Below are 19,857 nucleotides of genomic sequence, written 5' to 3' on the forward strand. Positions count from 1 at the left end.
TTTTCACCGGTATGTCCTCCCTCGGCCGCCGTCGTCAATTAGTTAATATAGTCAGGAAGAGCCGAGCGCAGTGTCATGAAGATGGCGAACGTGGTGCTGGAGTTCAAGGCTTCTGCCGGCGACTCCGAGCCACAGAACCGGCCGGTTCTGATTCTGGGCCACCAGGCCAGCCTTCAGCAAGTGACCTGGAGTCAAGTGAAGGGAAAACTGCAGCCGGTCGTGAGCAAAGAGGTGAAGAGTCGTAGCTTGTGAAGCTAATCCTTAGCATCTTTGCTAAACTTGTCAAACTGGTGCGGGTTATGTTTGGAGAAAATATCCTGCCGTTCTTCTAATGTTTTATTGTGTTATATTGTTTGTGAACTCACCACGCATTATTAAATTATATTTAATATTATTGTGCTTTTGAATATTAAAAAAAAAAAAAAAACTGGTAATGAGGAAGCGAAACAAAAACGCTGCTTTGACATTAACTCGGTTTTATTTTATGGTCACTTTTGAAAAAAAATAAGCAGCCACTCAGTCTTGAGGTCAAAGTCTTCATGACAGAGGATTAATGTTTATGACCTTTTACAACCAAACCCAAGATACTCCAGTCTTGTGACGTTCAAGTTCAAGTGCAGGTGAACCAACGAAACAAGCGTTACCTTATTTAAGTAAGTATTTTTTTATTTGTATATCGCTTTTCCAGACCAGGGTCACAAAGCGCTTAAACGATCAAAACAATATTCAATAAAGTATATACTTTAAAGGTCAAGATAAAACTGATAACACAACAGGAGTTCCAGAAAATCAAGGAAAAGCCTGAACAAATAAAAACGACTTAAGATGTTTCTTGAAGGAGTCAGTAGATCCATCAAGCGCAAAGAGAGAGGAAGATCGTTCCAAAGCTAAGGAGCAACAGCCTGGAAGGATTTCTCTCCTCTGGTCCGGAAGCGTGTTCAGGAACCATCAGTAGATTCTGATCCACAGACCTCAGAGCCCGAGCTGGAGTGTAAGGCTGGATCAGATCACTGATGTAAGGAGGAGTCTGACCATGAATAGATCTGAAAGTAAGAACCAGAATTTGAAAGTTGATCCTGAAAGAAACTGGAAGCCAGTGAAGAGTTTTAAGGATTGGAGAAATGTGAGTTCTTCTACGAGAGCAGGTCAGAATTCTCGCTGCAGAGTTCTGAATCAACTGCAGACGAGACAGATCCTTCTTGTTAAGACATGAAAACGAACCGTTACAATAGTCCAGAAGACACAAACGCATGGATTACAAGCTCCAGATCAGGTTCCGACAACATTTTCCTAAGTTTAGAGATTTTTCTCAGTTGAAGGAAACCGTAAGACTGGAATTACAGTAATGTCTGCTTGAGTGTGATTTATGGTTTACCAACGAATCCATTATGAATTTTTAGACCAGATGCGTAGTGGGTTTCATATGCCTCATAAAATCAATATATTAAAAAGTAAAACTAAAATTGTCATTCAAAGCTTAAGATGGCTCTTTCTTTTTCAGATCTGGCAGGCAGCTTTGAGTAATCTGAAACCAAACCCAACGGATAGTTGCCCTCTGTACCTCAACCATGCAGTCGTGGCGTCTCTTCCTTCCAGGCTTAGCAGACACAACAGTCCGTCTGCCGCTCACTTTGTGTCCCGCCTGGTGCGTTCATGTATGCCTGGAGGAAACAACCGCTGCATTGTGGTCAGTATAACAATTTTATCCAGAGTCAAGAATATTGTCTTCTAACCTCAAAATTCCACCTTCTTACAGATGGTGTGTGAGCGTTCAGAGGTGTTCGCATCCTCCTGTGCCATCGCCAGAGCGTTTCCCATCTTTTCCAGACGGTCCTCATCCTCCGCCAGGACCGAGAAGAAACACGTGACCATTGAGTTTCTGATCGTAGGCCAAGACGGCGCCCCTCTGGATGCTTCAGACTTGAAGGTATCCGCTGTCATGTCTCCCGCATCTGCATTATTGAGATGTTTGTCAGCTTTTTGTAACTACCACCAGTGAAGTTAGTTGACGTGTGTAAACTCATGCACACACACACACACACACCTAACTTTGTTCCTGTTCGTATCCACAAAGAAAAAACAACCCAGTCGTAGACGCATCATAATTTATATTCTATCAGTTTCTATTGAATGCAACAAAGGGGTAACATGGTCAGAAAAGTGGGCTCAATGAAAACAAGACACGATGAAACGCCTGCTCATTCTGTATGTTTGTAGAGTTTGGAACCTTGGAATGAAATTCACGGTTCAGTATTTCACTCATATCTCTTCAGTCCATTCTTAATTATAATCAAAAATCCAATCAACCGAAAAAAACATCATACCTGTAGCACATGTTAACCTCTAGCACCAAGACCATGATTCTGTCTGCAACATTCCTCGCATCGTGTTTCTTTAAAGTGATGCTAACACTAAAAAAATGGTTTGCACAACTGCCACCGTTTGAACAACAAAGCTGCTTACTTCGAGGATAAACATCCTTTGACATTTTATTCCACATGTCATTGATGTATCAGTTCTGAGCGTATTATTGGTTTTGACCCGTAGTTTATTGGACAAAACGTATTTCACCTCCATCTCTGACTGGTTCTGTGCAGTGCCTCTCTAACGCAGCGGATGGCATTCAGTTGGCTGCTCGCATCGTGGACACTCCCTGCAATGAGATGAACACGGATCATTTCTTGGATGTGAGTTTTAATTATTCTGCTTTGATTTTTGTGTGCGTTTGTTAAACATTGTTTCTGATTAAAGGAAATCAAAGTGGTCGGAAGGGAACTTGGAATTACTCCAGTGATTATCCGAGGAGAAGAACTTAAGCAAAAAGGCTTTGGAGGTACGAGCTCATTTTCTCTTCCTGACTTTAAGTTGTCGATTCCTAAAACCAAGGCACGAATAGCTACAGATGCGGATCATCCGAAACGGGAACTCCTCTAAGTTCCTTGAATGCACTTTCAGTCACATGGCTGTGGTGACACCATTCATACTAACAAAAAGGAAGTGGTAAAGTTATATTTTGGGAAGTGAAATAATTGGTTGAGATCTAAAATAATTACTAATATATTCTATATATTAAGTTAGAAAGCTGCTGTTGCTACTACTGGTAAAATATAATAGGAAATTGAAGGATTATTATACAAGTCAACTGTTTACTAAAAGAATATTACAACTATTCTTCCAGGTATTTACGGGGTTGGTAAGGCAGCAGAGCATCCTCCTGCACTCGCAGTTCTGAGCCACAAGCCAGAGGGGGCGACTCAGACCATCGCCTGGGTGGGCAAGGGCATCGTCTACGACACTGGAGGACTGAGCATCAAGGGAAAGGTTGGTGTAATAAACATAAAAGTACAGGTCAAGATGAATTTATAGGAAACTATTTGATCGTACAATCTTTCATCTTTAGACATCAATGCCTGGCATGAAGAGGGACTGTGGTGGGGCAGCCGCCATCTTGGGTGCATTCAGGGCCACAATTAAGCAGGTGAGTTAAAACATTTGTTGTTTACATTTCTTCAAACTTATTAGAAGATATGTTTTTCATGCCAGATGTTATGCTAGCAGACTTTTCTTAATGACCTTTTTTTTTTTTTTAGCACCAGTAATTGTTTGAAAAGTGTTGTCTGATGTTTGCGTTTCCTAATTGTGTTAAATTTGAGTTGATATGATGATAAAATACAGACAAAACAGATTGAACTACAAGGATATGACCATCAAATCAGAGATGGTAACATTACTGTAAATCTCTTTCTTCATGCAAGTAATCAACAGTCTCTGGAACAACTGAGAGCACAAATAAAAATATAAAAAAGATCGAAAAATAAACAATATGTCTGGGAAAGAAATGACGGATGAAGAAAGGGGAAGGTGTAAGACAATGCTGTAAAACTCGTTCACGTAAGCGGCCAAAAATCGTTTTGAACTCTCGGCCAAAAGGAAATGTACATTCCTTTCCTTTTTCTCCTTCAAACCTATTGGAGGTTTTTGTATGGTTGTTAACATCTACGTGATCTGTTTCTATCTTTGCTTAAACACCGATATCTTTATAGAAAACCTTATCAACATGAACATTGACATTTTTTTGGAATTCTTAAGTTGACAGCAGTTGTGTTAGTCTGTTGCTGTAAATTAGATTGATTTAATATTAGATCTTAAGAGTGCTATGAAACATCATCATCATCTTCTCGGTGCATAAGCTAAGGGCTGCCAGACATAATGATGCATATTTGCTTTGTTTCAATATGTTGTATCATCACTTTTCACATCAAGATGCTCATAAAAATCAAAAATATATTGAAATGGATTGTGAACGGTTTGAAATGTTGCTACTAGGACTTTGCATCCTAATGACGGTAAAGCTATACAAACGTTCTCATCCATGTAAAGACCGATCACAGTCTTTGTGTTGCATGAGTTTGCGGAGTCGCACAATCAATAAGCCATGAAAACGATCTTGTACGTGAGCTTCTGCTGTTCCTCTCAGGGCTTCAATGACAATCTTCACGCAGTCTTTTGTCTGGCTGAGAACTCTGTCGGACCCACAGCCACACGTCCAGATGACATCCATACTCTTTACTCTGGAAAGTATGTCGGGATTTCTTGTTCAAGTTCACGTACGAGTGCCGTTTATATTTGATGGTGTCGCCCCGAAGGACGGTGGAGATCAACAACACGGACGCCGAGGGCCGACTGGTGCTGGCCGATGGTGTCGTCTACGCCAGCAAGGACTTGTCCGCCGACATCGTGCTTGATATGGCCACACTGACTGGAGCACAGGTGAGAGAATCAGACTCATTATGAACCTATAGGAACTCTGTGGTCTGGTACAAGTGTGGTTCTGGTTGTGTTCAGGGGATCTCTACAGGGAAGTTCCATGCGGCCGTGATGACCAACAACGAGTCATGGGAAGCCGCATGTGTGCGTGCTGGGAGAAGCTCTGGAGACCTGGCACATCCACTGGTCTACTGTCCCGAGATGCACTTCAGCGAGTTTACGTCGGCCCTGGCCGACATGAAGAACTCTGTGGCGGTAAGTAGCAAAAATCAAGACGTTAAACATGTCGACTCCTCTAAACACTTTTCATGTCTAGACCGTGTGCACCATTGTTTTGCAAGGGATTATTTTTAACGCATTATATTTTCTTCATATATATCCCAAATACAAGCTGTATAAACTGGATTTGGGCATATGGGGTGATGTGTATTTGTGGCCTGAGGAGATCAACACCATGTGCATCATTATAAGAAGAGGCTTTCTTCAGGCAATGTGGGTCAAAAAATAAATTAAACTGACTCTGACAAGTCCTGAATCGTCTTTAATAGGGATGCACCACTTGCCACTTGTTTAATCATTGAACCATTTGAAAGGCCTCTCAGTGAAAATATGACGACTACTTAATTAAATTGGTAGATCAAAGATTATGAAGCAGAAATGCTGCTGCTGTATCACGAGGCCTCATCGACCCATCGTTGGTCTTGAAATGGCTGAAGATATTTGGCCAGAACCACAGAATCAAATGGTCAACGGTGTCGTGAGAAATGTGTTGATGCAAAGACACTATTTCATTTTCAAAGATTGGGAGAAAAACGAATGTGAAGTTACCAGGAGCCCATTATCCTCTAGTGTCAACATTCCAGAACTACGACCTACCTGGAGTGCCAGGAAGTAGGTTTCACTGCTCAAGCACCCGAGACTTGTAAAGACTTGAAACATGCCAGGAAATATTTTATGGACCGAGGATATGATCGTGACTCTTGTTGAACCAGCTGGTTCAGTGCATCAAAGTATTCTAGTGCTCAGCCTTGAAATCTTTTGAGTCTTTAAATGAGTGACATGTCCCTTTCCTCACCTGACTTGTTAAGAGAACCTTTTGGACCCTTAAGCACGAGATGTACAGTCAAAGTGTACGTGTGTGGTTGTGGCTGCACAAAAGGTGGATTCTAGACGGACAAAAAAAACGGACTCCATTGATGGGAGGCTTGTGTTCATTTGTACATTTGTTGAGTTGGTTTAATATTTTCATTTTAATGGATTAAGAAATAGAAATGGTAAATCTTTACCAATTCGTTTCAAAGTAATTTTTCACATATGTATCTATTATCCTAAGATGGAAAAAAACTCAATTTTACTCTCCCAAATGTTCCTGTTTGATGGATTAGTATCATTCAGATTGATTAAGAACCCCTTAGGTGTTTAATAACGTGATGAATCCTTAAAAATACAAGTTAATAATTGTGCACACAGTGTCTTAATAATCTTTGTACAGACATTTGGGAATTTATCAGCAGTTTAATTCTGATAAAAACTAACATGAAAATGTATTTTATTCCAGGTTTTCTAAATATGAACTCTGTCAGCTGGGCTTGATCCATTGGACATGTGATTTGTGTTGCAGGACCGAGAGAACGCTCAGAGTTCTTGCGCCGGACTCTTCATCAACTCCCACCTGGGCTTTGACTGGCCAGGGGTGTGGGTGCACGTGGACATTGCATCCCCGGTTCATGCCGTGAGTTCTAGTGAATTTTCTTCTTCTTGGTACAAAAATTCAAACACCAACCCTCGTGGTCTTTCACCTCTTGCTGGACAGAATCTTGGGTTCCTCGTTCATAAGATCGTGAGACCTTAAGACGCCTTTGTGTTGGCAAATGCTTTTGCCTGACCCTGCATGCACGTTTAATTATATTGAACAGGCAATAATCTTAAAAAAAAAATATATATATAAAAAAAGCAATAGGGACAATTTTACATCCATAAAGTCACATTTGGATGTGTGACCAGATTGTAATCATTGAATTAAAGTGATGAAGTGCTGATCTAAGGTCAAACTTGAACTGTCAAAGCTTGTTTGTTATCTGGTGAACATGTTTATCGCATTGGGATGCACAGTAAATGTCGTGGCTGATAAAGTTGTGGGTAAAAGAAATCTGGACAATCAGGCGTTAACTGGTACTATATAAGTAATTGTTATTTTTAAAGCGCCTTTCTAGACCACGGTCACAATCACAAACAATACACTGTCTTATGTGTCTTGATAGTACACATTTTAACTAACACAGGAGTCCCAGAAAATCAGGGATGATTTCTAGCAAACAATTGACTAAACTGTTCAGCCTCTGGGGCTCAGTTGGATGAAAAAAGCAGTAGAGCTGGATGTCATCAGCAAAAATGTGGTAAGAAACATCAGGAAATCTCTGAATGATTTTTACCCAGGGAAATAAAGTACAGCAAAAATAATAAAGGACCCAAAACGGAACCTTGAGGGACTCTAAAACGGTGTTTTTTGATTGTGAATTTGGTGGGATTGGGCCATAGTTTACTGACACAGTCTCAGAATAATGAAAAACATTTTCAACAATCAATCATCTTTCTCTGAATCAATATTTCAAACTCTATTTAGCCTAAAACCAAGTTGGACTTAAGTTGTGAATTAAAAATGTGTTACAGGATGAGCCAACAAAAGACTGTACAATGTCCTCTCATAAACCATTACAATTTATGAAGCCTCTTTTCTTTTACATCACAAGTTGTTGTATAAAGACACCGAAACACGACGTTCTTCTGACCCGTCAGCACTCCACAGTTTGTTGTTCAGACCTTTGCTCTTGTCCACTCAGGGAGAACGAGCCACCGGTTTCGGCGTTGCGTTGCTGATGGCGCTGTTCGGCCAGGCGTCCGAAGACGGTCTCCTGAAGCGAGTGTCTCCGTTGGGAGCCGCCAGCAACGTGTCGGACGAGCAGATGGAGCAGGACTGCAAGAGGAGACGGCTGGTGTAGACCCCTGAAGACCCTCGTCGCTCACACAAACCACTTCTCCTGCTTCACCTGAAGTCTTGATCTCGTTCACCAGTGATGATTGTATCGTGGGTCGAGCAGTTCTATCGACATGTTTTCCAACGTGTCAATCAAAAAAAATGTGGATGTTAAATTAGTAAATGATGAATTGGATGCAGTTTTTGGGGGTAGCTACGCAACGTCTGGCCTTTGTAATCGATTCCTTCATAAGTGGTTAATAAATATTGCTACACTATCATTTCTCTTATGTGTTTCAACAACGATGTATTTTTTTTTGCACTCGGAATTCCCACAGTCCAAAAAACATCAAAATTGTCCAAAGGTAAGTAAGTCATTTTTATTTGTATAGCGCTTTTCCAGACCAGGGTCACAAAGCGCTTAAACAATCAAAACAATGTTCAATAAAGTAAATACTTTAAAGATCAAGATAAAACTGATAACGCAACAGGAGTTCCAGAAAATCAAGGAAAAGCCTGAACAAATAAAAACGTCTTAAGGAGTCAGTAGATCCATCAAGCGTGTGAATATTTGTCCCGCAAACAAATCTGTATCTAGTCAAAATGATGAGATTGAACCCATAATAGAATGCAAATTGATTTAGTGATAACATCTTTTTTAACCTCTGACCTTTTGTTTCTATCTACATACGATCTGCACAGATATTTGTATATTTTAAAAAAAAAGTTTTATTTTGATAAATAATTGCTAAAAAAAAATATTAAACCTTGGTTAATGTGAATATTAGTATTAAAGTATTCCCTGGTTAAATTGTCTTGATGGAAAATCCAAAATAAATCATTTTTATTTGTATTTACTTTTTTTAACCAGATAATTCCGGTTTATAATCAACGGGGCTTATTCGTTACTTGTTAATCATTTGACTTCCAGTGGAAGAGGAAGTTCGCTCTGTCAAAAAGCGATGAGTTAATCGATATATTTAATGTCTGTTTGTAGAGGAATCTGGATCCGTCCGCTCACGTGACGGGACGACGTCAGAAGCTTTTATTTTGAAGGGGCGCGGGGCGGTGCGTCAGAGGTTTAAGATCATAAGTAACAACACAGTTTAATCTTCACTACAGTTTATCTAAAGCAGCGCCGAGAGTCTCCTGCACCAATGGCTGCTGCGACCGGTGTTGTGTTCGTGTTGTCGCTGCTGTTGTCGCTCTCGTCTGCTGGAGTGTTTAACGCCGAACGACAGCCTTGTTATGTCCGCAATCCTAAGAGACACCCGGGCGTAAAGTAAGTTAGTTTTTTATTGTGTTATTATCAGTTAAAATATTCATTTTTACTGTGATATTTAGCTAACGGTTGGTACTCCAGCGGTGCTAACCAGCTGCTAGCATTACGTTTTTGAATGACTTTCCTTTGTTAGGAGAAAAAAGAAGTAGCTTCTTGTTGATTTAAACTATAAAGAAGGTCAGGTTTGATAAGAAATGCAAACAAAACATTTTTAAAAAAAGTCACGAGTGGTCAATCTGACTACGGAAGCTCGCAGCGCCCTAAAAGCATCTTGTTTGTTTAAAGACTCAATAAGTCAATAAAAAAAAAAAACTATTTTATTTATGAAGATATTTACACTTTTTTTTAACAATCTTTGTCAAAGCAATTGTTCCTTTTTATACCAAAATGAAGTCATGTAAAAACGCATTGACAGATTCTTTGATCATGAAGCGTTTCTTCCTGCTTTAATGTCGTTTGTGTCAAAACGTACAAAAATTAAAATTAAACTTAAGCTTTTACTGAGTGGAATACGTATCATTATTGATTATTGATTTATATTTATTGAATTGAGAATTCATTTTCTGATATGAAGTCATCTCATGAAAGAAACTACTGAATATCATCATCTCTTATTTCCACTTCAGAATGTTTTTACTGCTGTAGCTGCTAAGAGTCTCTTGATGGAGCGAAGCATGTTCAGAAAGATCAATGATATAATCGGTGTTTGTTTCTTGACTTGACATCTGTTTCTAACTAAATATATGTCGAGGTTGAATGGATTTCTAATTCTTATACGTAATAGACTGATGACTGTCATCATGGTTTTTTTTTAATCTCGGACCTAAAGGCATTTCTCTTTGAACTTTGACTGAAGATCGAACAAAAAACTTTGAAGATTGATTCCATCTTTGACCTGTAATCTCACGCAAGTACACACGGCATAGGATGTGGTAGTGTAAGCACAGGAAGTCACCTGGGTTAGACAGGAAATGCAACACAAGTCGTCGCACAAAATGAATCATCATGTAAATTAAAAAATAATAATGCATATAAAAATGGAGGTGATTCGCAAAAAGAAAAAAACCTTTAAACGCTTTGTGACCCTGGTCTAGAAAGGCGCTATATAAATAGACATTATTATTATTATTAATGATTTACATAACAAAGGATCTGAAACTGATGGAACAGGCAAACTAGGACGTCAACAAAGGATCGTTGAATTATAAGATGTCTGGTTTTAACAAGGTTTTCTCTTCTCTCGCAGGTCAGGGCCTCGTCCTCACGAGTACCTAAATGTGTCGGATTTACCGGAATCCTGGGACTGGAGGAACATCGATGGCATCAACTACGCCAGCACCACACGAAACCAGCACATCCCTCAGTACTGCGGCTCTTGCTGGGCACACGGCAGCACCAGCGCCATGGCAGGTACAGAACCAGAAGCTCATCTCACACTTTTTTTTTTGTGTGTTATTTCAAAAACAAGTGTTTCCGTCCATCAGATCGCATCAACATCCAACGCAAGGGGGCGTGGCCGTCGGCCTACCTGTCCGTCCAGCACGTGATCGACTGCGCCGACGCCGGCAGCTGTCACGGGGGAGACCACAGCGGCGTCTGGAAGTACGCCAACCACAACGGGATCCCGGACGAGACCTGCAACAACTACCAAGCCAAAGACCAGCGTGAGTCCGCGAGCGGTAACTTCACTCCGGGGCGGCGGCGGCATCACACCGACAACCTTCTTGTCTCCTCAGAGTGCAAACCTTTCAACGCCTGCGGCACCTGCACCACCTTCGGCGTCTGCAACATCGTGAAGAACTACACGCTGTGGAAGGTGGGAGACTACGGTGATGTGGGCGGGAGGGAGAAGATGATGGCGGAGATCTACAAGAACGGACCGATCAGGTTTGTTGGAATCTACCGTGGCCTTTTTTTTCTATTGTCCAGTTGTGTTGTTAAGTAGAACAAATGTGTGTCTCTTTCCTGTAGCTGTGGCATCATGGCCACCGACAAGCTGGACGCCTACACCGGCGGAGTCTACTCCGAGTTCAGCGAGAGTCCCAATATCAACCACATCGTGTCGGTGGCAGGATGGGGGGTCGAGGACGGGGTGGAATACTGGGTCGTACGCAACTCCTGGGGAGAACCATGGGTAAGTCTGTCTCAATTTAAAAGAAAAAAAATACTTTTTTTCTGTCAAGAACCCAGGAAGGGTCAGGAAAAAGATACATTTTTACATCAGACCCCCCCCCCCTGTGATCGTCACATTATCTGTTACAAATTGACCCCGGCCCCCCTATCAGAGAAGGGAAAAGTTATGTGGCGTTCACTGGAAAAAAGTTTGGGGACCCCCTCCCTTAATGTGTGGATTTGTTTGCAAAAATAAAAATGCCTCTTTTATCCTTCAGGAGACTTCAGGAAATAAAAAATCCTCTCAGCCACAATGGAAATAAATGCAAACACCATCTCCTAACATTGGCCTAAAGCAGTTTGGTGATGATAATGATAACAAAACGATAGCTTGAGTTTTAATGCACAAGTCACGACTGTTCCAAAACCAATTTAAATGATAAAAAAAAAGGTCTTGAATGTTACATAAAGCAGTTTTAAAGAATGTAAAGAATATAAACGAGGGGTGGGCAATTGAATTTCATTCATACAAGGGGCCACATTTTTTTTTGTCGGAAGTCATTTTTCCCTCAACATCGTTTTTTCCTGTTATTGGAGTTCTCTATACAATCGTTGACATCCATAATCTCAGTTCTTTATCTTATCTTAATGACGTGGGCCTCACCTGTCGTCCCTGCAGGGGGAGAAAGGTTGGCTCAGGATCGTCACCAGCGCCTACAAAGGAGGAAGTGGAAGCAGCTACAACCTCGCCGTGGAGGAGGACTGCATGTACGGAGACCCCGTCCTCGTCAAGTCCCACCACTAGACCCGAGACGCTCGTCTTCCTGCCCGAGGTGTTCGTCTGAATCATGGCAAAGGGAAGGTGAAGAGTCCGTTAAAAAGAAAGTTGTTCATCACTACACGATTATCACCAGACTGTTGAACAGTCTGACTCACCAGTCGTCTTGAAAAAAAACACGGGTAAAACATGATCGCCACGGTTGGTTTGTTTTTACAAATGCCAGTTTGATTTCTGAATGTGCCTTTTTTTTTAAATGCTCCGTTTTTAAACCTGCGAGTAAACCAATGGGAGTGTGCCAATAAACACTTGAAACATTTTTGTGGATGTCAATGCAAACTGGAAGATTGTTGCAAGAGTTTAGAAAATAAAAATGGATGAAGCAGTTCTTCAAGATTGCAAACTAGTAAGAGGAAGAACTGCTCGATGTCTTTTTTTTACTGCAGCCTTAGACATGCGGCAGGTAGATGGCTCTCATGACCACTTATGTCGCCAAACCAGTGTCATGTGGTTTAGAGGTCAGTAGGTCACTTTGAAAACTTGATTTTTCTTTAATATATGGAAAATAGTGCGCCATCTGGTGGAAAATAATGACACTGCTTCACTAAGCTTCATCAGACACACAAGACTCAGTAAAAGGGTGAGGATATGCAAGTGTGCTATTTCTCGGATACTTTGTGTACTACTTTTTTTTTTAAATTGGCATAAATCGGAGTGATCGGCGCCATATATTACGCCTGTTCTCTTGTATTAAACAATACTTTGACCAGAATATTCCTGAACAGCCTTCAGATCATTCCGGGATCCGTTGAAGTAAAACACATCAATACAGACAGTAGAGCTGCCATCTCCTTTATTTAAAAAATAACTAAAAATAAAAAGTGGTGAAAAGTCTCTCTGTCCCCCCCCCCCCCCCCCACACATGGTTGTCATGGCAACCACAGGTGTCTCAGTTCATCATGATGAAGTTCGACTTGCAGTGAGCTGAAATAAAAAAAAGAGACAGTTTTTAGATTGTTCGGCGAACAAATCCAGGAACAAAGAAGGCGGAGTTACCGATGAACTCTGCCACGGGGTCGTTCTCGCCCTCTGTGCGGATGGTTCCGGCGATGCTGTCGTTTTCTAGGATGGGAAGGAAGAGCTGGACGAAGTCCGATGTGTAGGGAGGAGCGATCACGTCCAGCACCTGCACACGGAGCCACAAGCTTTAGGTTCATTTCCAGAAGGGCAAACAACTCTTCTTCGCCTACTTATCGTCGTGCATAAGAGGTTCTGTTGCCAACCTGCTGTCTAATGACTTCTCTGGGTCCATTATTTACCTCAGTGACGAAGTATCGGATGAGAGAAATATCCGTGTTGAGCTTCTCCAGGCACTTGCGGATGTATCCCACCACAGGAAGGACGTAACCACGACTCAGCAGATGAACCATCCGGTCCAGAAGAGTCTTCTTCAGCTCCATCTGCAGACAAAAACGTCAGCCAAGGCGTGTTGAAAGTGGCGACGCGGCACAAACCTGCTCCATCACGTCCAGCTGAGAGTGTTCTGTCTCAAAGAGCTTGACCAGCAGTTGGAGGACCTGAGGGTGCAGCAGCTGGTGACACGTGCAGATCTGGGAGGACGAGAGAAGAAAAAAAAAAGACTCTAAACGTTCTTCATAGAGAACCACAGAACCAGGAGTTCACACCTCGTCCAGCAGAGCTAGATGAACGGGCGTGTGATCCGTCTGCAGCTGGAAGTACCGCGGCTCAGACACGGTCCAGTCCACCCACTTCAACACGCCCATGGCCACGACGGGGAACCTTGGACACACAACGACAACAAGATTACATTAAAATACTATTCACTATTAAAAAATATTATATTCGCTTGAACTATGGAGAGATTGATTCATTGTTTCATCAAAAAAAAAGCCAGAAATTCAAGTTTTAAGTTAAAGGAATAAAGATGGACGCAGCCTCTTGAAGGTCATAGTGGAGTCGATTAGGAATAGACTGTTGATCTGAATGTTTAAGTTTTTAGTTAAATTCATTCTTGCAAAAAACTATTTAACATTCAATTTGTGTCTCTTTTTTTTGTGTGTTTTTTAAATTCGTTTTCTTCCCAGACCTTCAACAACAGCGTAACAATTACAATGAAAAATATGAAGCAAATATTTTATACAACCATATTTATCGCTTCATCGAAGAAATTAAAAGGATAATTATCTTTTTCCATTTATACATTGTTATACTATTTTTTTCCATTTATAACAATGAAAAAATTGTTTTCTCCTTCATGTTATTTGTTAAACATTCCATTTTTAGCTGCGATGTTAAATACACAGCGACACAGAAAGATGAATGAGTTCCAAAGCTTTCTAAGCAATGGTTTGTATTAATGGTGATGAAGCAGCAATACATAACATTTTGACATAATATATTTCAACATTCTCTGAAATGATTGTTTCAATATTAACCGTGTGTGTGGAAGAATATCAGAATATTGAACGGTTAAATTTAACGTTTCAAATGTTGAAACTTTTATGATTTTTCTTTTTAAGCATTTCATTGTATTTGAATTTAATCATTTGTACATTGAAATATTTGAATTGGTTATTAATAATGTAATTCAATACTTTAATGTTGATAGGTGTTTTCTATTTATAATTGTATTTATTTTTTACATGTTTTAACATACGAGTTTGATATTCTGATTCAAAAGAATAAATGTTTTAAATTCTATATATTTTTATTTATAGTCTTTTCCTAATAAAAAAGTTTCTTATCTTCTGCTGCTGCTCACCTGATGCACTGATACAAGGTTCCCAGTTCCGCCACCAGCTCCGTGGCTCCCTTGTTCTCATTACAGCACAGGTTGTGGACCGTCTCGATGGCCTTGGAAGTGGACTTCAGCTCGTCCTTGTTGATGTTGACTCTCTTGTTCTATAAGAAACAGGAGCCAGGAGTCATCGCGCTGGAACCTTCTCTCAGAAAAACCTCCCGCACCTTCTTCCAGGTCTCCACCACACTGGCCGCGTACGCCAGGATGTGGATGTACTTGTGCTTGTGCTCCTGGTTGATCTTCGAGCCCGGCTTGAACAGAGACTGCATGAACAGGTCCAGGAAGGCGGGAACTCTGATCTGTGGAGAAGGACTATGAGTGATGAGTACAGGGGTTGAGGGGGGGGTCGACAACAGGAGAGGCTCCTCACCAGCTCCACGGGTGGAGGGTCCATGCTGCTGAACATCTTGAACAGAACCGTGATGTCGGCTGGATTCAAGGCTCCTTTGGACAACATGGCGCCCAGAGCCTGGCAGGCTCGAGGGTACGCCGCCGCGGTCCCGAGCGCGAGAGTGATTTGACTGGCATCGTGACCCCTGGGACCAGATTCAAAACAGAACAAATGTACCTCAGCTGCTCAATACTCACCATCACACTTTGAAAGGAAGTAAAGTAGGATTTGTATTGCTTTGAATTACAGTTTAGTTATAGCTTTAGAAGCTAACATACCTTTTGTGAGCCGACTTCTGCACCTCCTGGCCGATCCGCCTGACGGCTGAACCGCCCTGCTCCTCCTGAGCCAAGATGGACATCATAGCCTGAGCGAAGAGGTACGTGTGTTCGCCATGACAGACCATCTTCTACAGGAGAGAAAACATGTGATCGGGGGAGAAAAGTTAAAGATAAAATATTTTAAAAAAAAGCAATGATAATTAGCATTATTGAAAAATAGACTCACGGCGAATTCCGGCAGGTTTTTCTCCAGGTTTTCTTCTCCTCCGTCCAGCAGCGTGGCCAGAGACGTCCTCAGCACCCGAGAGAAGACCTCCAGCTGCTGACAGGCCGTGGACACGCTGGTGATCTCCCCTTGGTAGCCCGCGTCGGAAATGAGCTGCAAGAGCAAACAAATACAGAAATTAAGTGCACAATAGCAACACACTTCTACCTTTCACACACACGTACAAACACAGCCTTATTCGCCGTCTTTTTAGGTCCAAAAAAAAAAAAAAAGACACAAAAACGACTTCTAAGCACGTCTCACCAGACGATGAATTGACTATAATAGCAGTTAAAGCCTTGTAGCATCATCAAAAGATGACCTTCCTCCGACCTCTCTGTGTGCCGTTGAACGAGGGGAGCATGTTCGGTACCTTGACGGTGAAGTTCAGCATCAGACAGTCGGGGTGAGCCTCAGCCAGCTTGTAGAAAAGATCCCTCCATGTGGTGTGTGCGATCATCTGCTCCAGCCAGGCCGGAGTCTGAATAGGAAGTCAAATGAACCCTCGTGACCTTCAATTCAATTCAATTCAATTCAATTTTATTTAAAGTGTCTTATCATAACAAAGTTATCTCAAGACACTATACAGTTGAAATAAGACTATAGTTGATTGAGGAAAAATAGATCCCAGCAATTCAACAAAGAGCAAGAGCAGCGAATATAAGATATTCCTTTACACAACGACATTTGTATGTCACAGAGGCAGGTTCCTAGTAAGGTAAGGTAAGGTAAAACTTTATTGATCCCTCAGGAGGTCTCCTTCGGGAAATTGTTTTTTTTCCAATAGCCAATACATACAGCAATTTTTTATAAAAAATAAAAAATAAATCAAAATAAAATAAGAAGAACAAGAACATGAAGAGAAAGAACAAGATGACACAATCTAAGTCTAAAGATAAAGACAAAGAACATAGATCAAAGAAAAACACCAAAGAAAGAAAAAAGAAAGAAAATAAAGTATGAATAGTACTAATAATAATAATAATATTATTACAATATAATTATAATATTATTAGTACTAATGAATAGTAGTAATAGTACTAATTAGTACTATTATATATGAATAGTAGTAATAGTGAATAGATAGTATGAAAATATTAAATGAACAATTAAAAATAATTATTTAAAAAACAATTATAACTGTACAATAACAATAATATAATTATAAAGAGACAAGTTTTTAATACGACAACATATAGTATGTTATGCCACACAGTAAGGAAGTAGAGGGAGGGAGTCAATAAATAGTTGAATAACAAAAAAATCCAAATAAAATCACAGCAGAATCGCTTCTTCCTGCAGCACATGGATGATTTAAAGCTCTCATGTTGTATAAAAAAAACCCTTTCTGGTATTTATGTTGCTATTTTGGACGTTTGGTGCTCAAGCATGCATGTTAAATATGAAATAATAGATGGTATTTTTTTTTTATTTGAGCAAACAGTCCTGAGAACAGCCAGCTAAAGGGTTATTTTTCTGGTTGGATCAGATAAAACATAAATTAAAATAATTCTCTTTTAACCACCATAATAACAAAACTGAGGCCTTGTGAGAAATATTTTCCACACATCATTTGAAAACAAATTCTCCGGTGGATTATTGTCAATTCAAGAGCATCATTCGGGAGCTTTAAACGTCTTACCTCTCCCTCCACTGTGAAAATAGAATCTGCTTTCTGTGGATCAAAATGTTTGATCAGAAGACTCTTCAGGTGATTCTCAACTCTCTCCTGGACCTGTGCCGGCTCCACACCTGAAACCAGCATGAGGTTTAGACACGTCTCCAGAGGCGGCGGCCGGAGAGTCACTAACCCATCTGGATGAGCCACTCGGCGAGAAGATTCACCGTCTGAGCCACCGCAGAGTAGTTCTCGCTGAGGAGCTGGATCACATGTTCGGGTGAACCACCGGCCAGGAAATACCTGTTGGACAATCAGAGTCTGGGACTGTGTCTCTGAGAATAATCATCTTTCGTGTCTCCTCTTACATTTTGAGTGTGCTGAAGATCGCTGGCTCCATGATGTAGTCTCTGCTGGTAAATTTCTCCAGACATCCTTCCTGGATTTTTCCACCATCCTCTCCTTCGCCATATCGTTCTTCCTGTTAAAATGGAAAACGCCTTTAAAATATCCACATTTAAGATTCATTAAATGTTCATATAATTCTTGAAAACTTTGTATAAAAATAATAAATAATTATAATTTGATTTGTCGTCACCGCGGGAGCTCAAGAAGCTTCTATACTGCGCTATCTTCTAGAACCAGTCAAATCAAGCTACATATTACAAAGTTACGATACTATTAATCCTTTTTATCAGACGTGGAATCACTTTCAAAAATATTTTCAAGGTATTTAATTAAATCAATTTGCGGGGCAATTAAAAATCACACAAAAAGGATAATAAAATAAAAATTATATAAATAAATAAAGTTTCTACATGGTCTTTGAACTCATCAGTGCACCATAAATAAAGTGACCCCACCATCCTGGATGAAATATTTTTTACTTTTTAATGCAGAAAAAGAAAAATATTAATACTCAAACAATAAACGCAATTATTATTAACAAAATGTAATTAATGTTGAACAATACAATTTGAAACAATACAATATTAATACATTACAACAGACCTGGGCAAAGTGCAGCCTGTGTGAATAATACTATAAAACTGACTTTAAATGTTTCGATGTTTATCTAACAATTGTAATACTTGAAGAGTTATACATATAACTGGTTAAAATATTAGTGATTATTTTTCTTTTGGGCGTTTAAAAAAAAACTCTTACTTTTAATTTTCAGAAAATAAAGCGCTTTTCCCATTATATTTTAAACCCAAATTTATAATAAATGAAATATTAAAAAACGTTTTTATGGCATAATACGTTTGAAATAAAAATTGTACATTAAAATATATTTAATTTTACTTCTTTATTTAGAATCCTTGAATAGAAAACCTTTAAAAAAAATTTAATAATATCCAATCAGATCAACAATAAATCTTATTAAATGATTTCCTTTTATTTATTGTTTTTTGTTTGTTTATTCTTTCTCTTTGCTTGACGGCCCCTTATAACAGTCACAGTGTGTAATGTGGCCCCTGAGGAAATGTATTTGCTCACACCTGCATCACAACATAATACTAGTCCATTAGCAATTGTAAATGTCTCCACTTTTGTGTGTCTGTAACACAACTTTATCCGAGTAGACAAGAATAATCTGCACATGAATCTTATCTTTTAAAATACAGTTTCATACTCAGGTTTATTGTTTATACTTAAATAAGATCGCTTATATGCACCATGGATCCCCAACGTTTATTTGAATTGATGGTTCGAACTAAAACATGTACTTGTATCATAATAAAAGAAACAATTGAATTATAATAATCGTGAATGTTAGGCTTAGATTATGAATAATAAACTCAAAGACGAACCTCAAGTTTATCAAAGCAATAGCTGTTGACAGACATCAAAACTCTTTGAGAATATATATGTATGTATGTTCATCTGGGATGAAATTAAACATTGCATTAGTCTGTCTTTGGTCAGTTAATATAAGATAAGAAAGATATAATGTTAACTGTGAGTGCAGCGGCTCTGCTGCTGACATGCTAACATGCTAACGAGGCTAAAGAGCAACAAGTCTCACCGTGTTCCCCTCCCAGTCTCCGGCCCCGCTGTAGTACTCCTCGTCCATGTCCGCGGGGACCAAACAGCGGTTGGTATAGTTGTTGCTAAGTTTATTTTTTATCTCTAAAGCTGTTCATCTACAGGGAAGCTGCAGGGAGCTATTAGCCATTAGCTTGGTAACCAACAACAACAAACAGGGGGAAAATGGCCAGACCGGCTGGCCACGCCCCTCTAGGTAATCGTGTTTCCCGGAGTATTGACTTGTAGGGTCAATAATTGAAACACCATGTATAGCTCTGAAAATATTCCATATGTTTTGATACTAAAAACTCAACTAGTAGTATATGAATCGTTTTAGTTTTTTGTTTAAACTACACTTTATTATTTAAATCATTTATCCAGAAAAGAACCGAGTGGTTGTAACTAAACTGAAGTTCACAGTTCAACCAGCAGGTGACCACAGTAAAGGTTGATCGTCATCCAGTCGCACCTGATTGGTCAAAACAGTTAACCTGTTGTTCAATGGAGTAACATTGCGTCATAAACGATATAAACTTA

At 39.9% G+C, this 19,857-nt stretch overlaps 3 protein-coding genes across 3 annotated transcripts; 2 read left to right on the plus strand and 1 right to left on the minus strand.

Moving 5' to 3' along the window:
* Window positions 1–58: 58 nt before the first annotated feature.
* Window positions 59–8,019, plus strand: npepl1 (aminopeptidase like 1). Its single transcript, XM_087800842.1, has 12 exons — window positions 59–231; window positions 1,502–1,687; window positions 1,757–1,927; window positions 2,598–2,687; window positions 2,752–2,833; window positions 3,179–3,321; window positions 3,401–3,478; window positions 4,478–4,578; window positions 4,647–4,770; window positions 4,846–5,022; window positions 6,389–6,499; window positions 7,608–8,019. The coding sequence occupies exons 1-12, from the start codon at window positions 76–78 to the stop codon at window positions 7,764–7,766; spliced, it is 1,578 nt and encodes a 525-aa protein (XP_087656968.1). The 5' UTR covers window positions 59–75; the 3' UTR covers window positions 7,767–8,019.
* A 796-nt stretch (window positions 8,020–8,815) lies between these two features.
* Window positions 8,816–12,232, plus strand: ctsz (cathepsin Z). The gene is made up of 6 exons (XM_087800844.1): window positions 8,816–9,023; window positions 10,270–10,433; window positions 10,508–10,687; window positions 10,760–10,910; window positions 10,995–11,157; window positions 11,815–12,232. The coding sequence occupies exons 1-6, from the start codon at window positions 8,899–8,901 to the stop codon at window positions 11,938–11,940; spliced, it is 909 nt and encodes a 302-aa protein (XP_087656970.1). The 5' UTR covers window positions 8,816–8,898; the 3' UTR covers window positions 11,941–12,232.
* A 517-nt stretch (window positions 12,233–12,749) lies between these two features.
* nelfcd (negative elongation factor complex member C/D) lies at window positions 12,750–19,494 on the minus strand. The gene is made up of 15 exons (XM_087800843.1): window positions 19,319–19,494; window positions 17,658–17,770; window positions 17,483–17,592; window positions 17,314–17,423; window positions 16,045–16,152; window positions 15,633–15,785; window positions 15,404–15,534; window positions 15,105–15,270; window positions 14,899–15,033; window positions 14,696–14,835; window positions 13,599–13,713; window positions 13,428–13,523; window positions 13,233–13,373; window positions 12,970–13,099; window positions 12,750–12,897 (listed from the first exon to the last, which is right to left on the minus strand). The coding sequence occupies exons 1-15, from the start codon at window positions 19,364–19,366 to the stop codon at window positions 12,863–12,865; spliced, it is 1,731 nt and encodes a 576-aa protein (XP_087656969.1). The 5' UTR covers window positions 19,367–19,494; the 3' UTR covers window positions 12,750–12,862.
* Between the last annotated feature and the right edge of the window lie 363 nt (window positions 19,495–19,857).

Source organism: Callionymus lyra, chromosome 10 (genome assembly GCF_982586985.1).
Source record: "Callionymus lyra chromosome 10, fCalLyr1.hap1.1, whole genome shotgun sequence".
Classification (NCBI taxonomy): domain Eukaryota; kingdom Metazoa; phylum Chordata; class Actinopteri; order Syngnathiformes; family Callionymidae; genus Callionymus; species Callionymus lyra.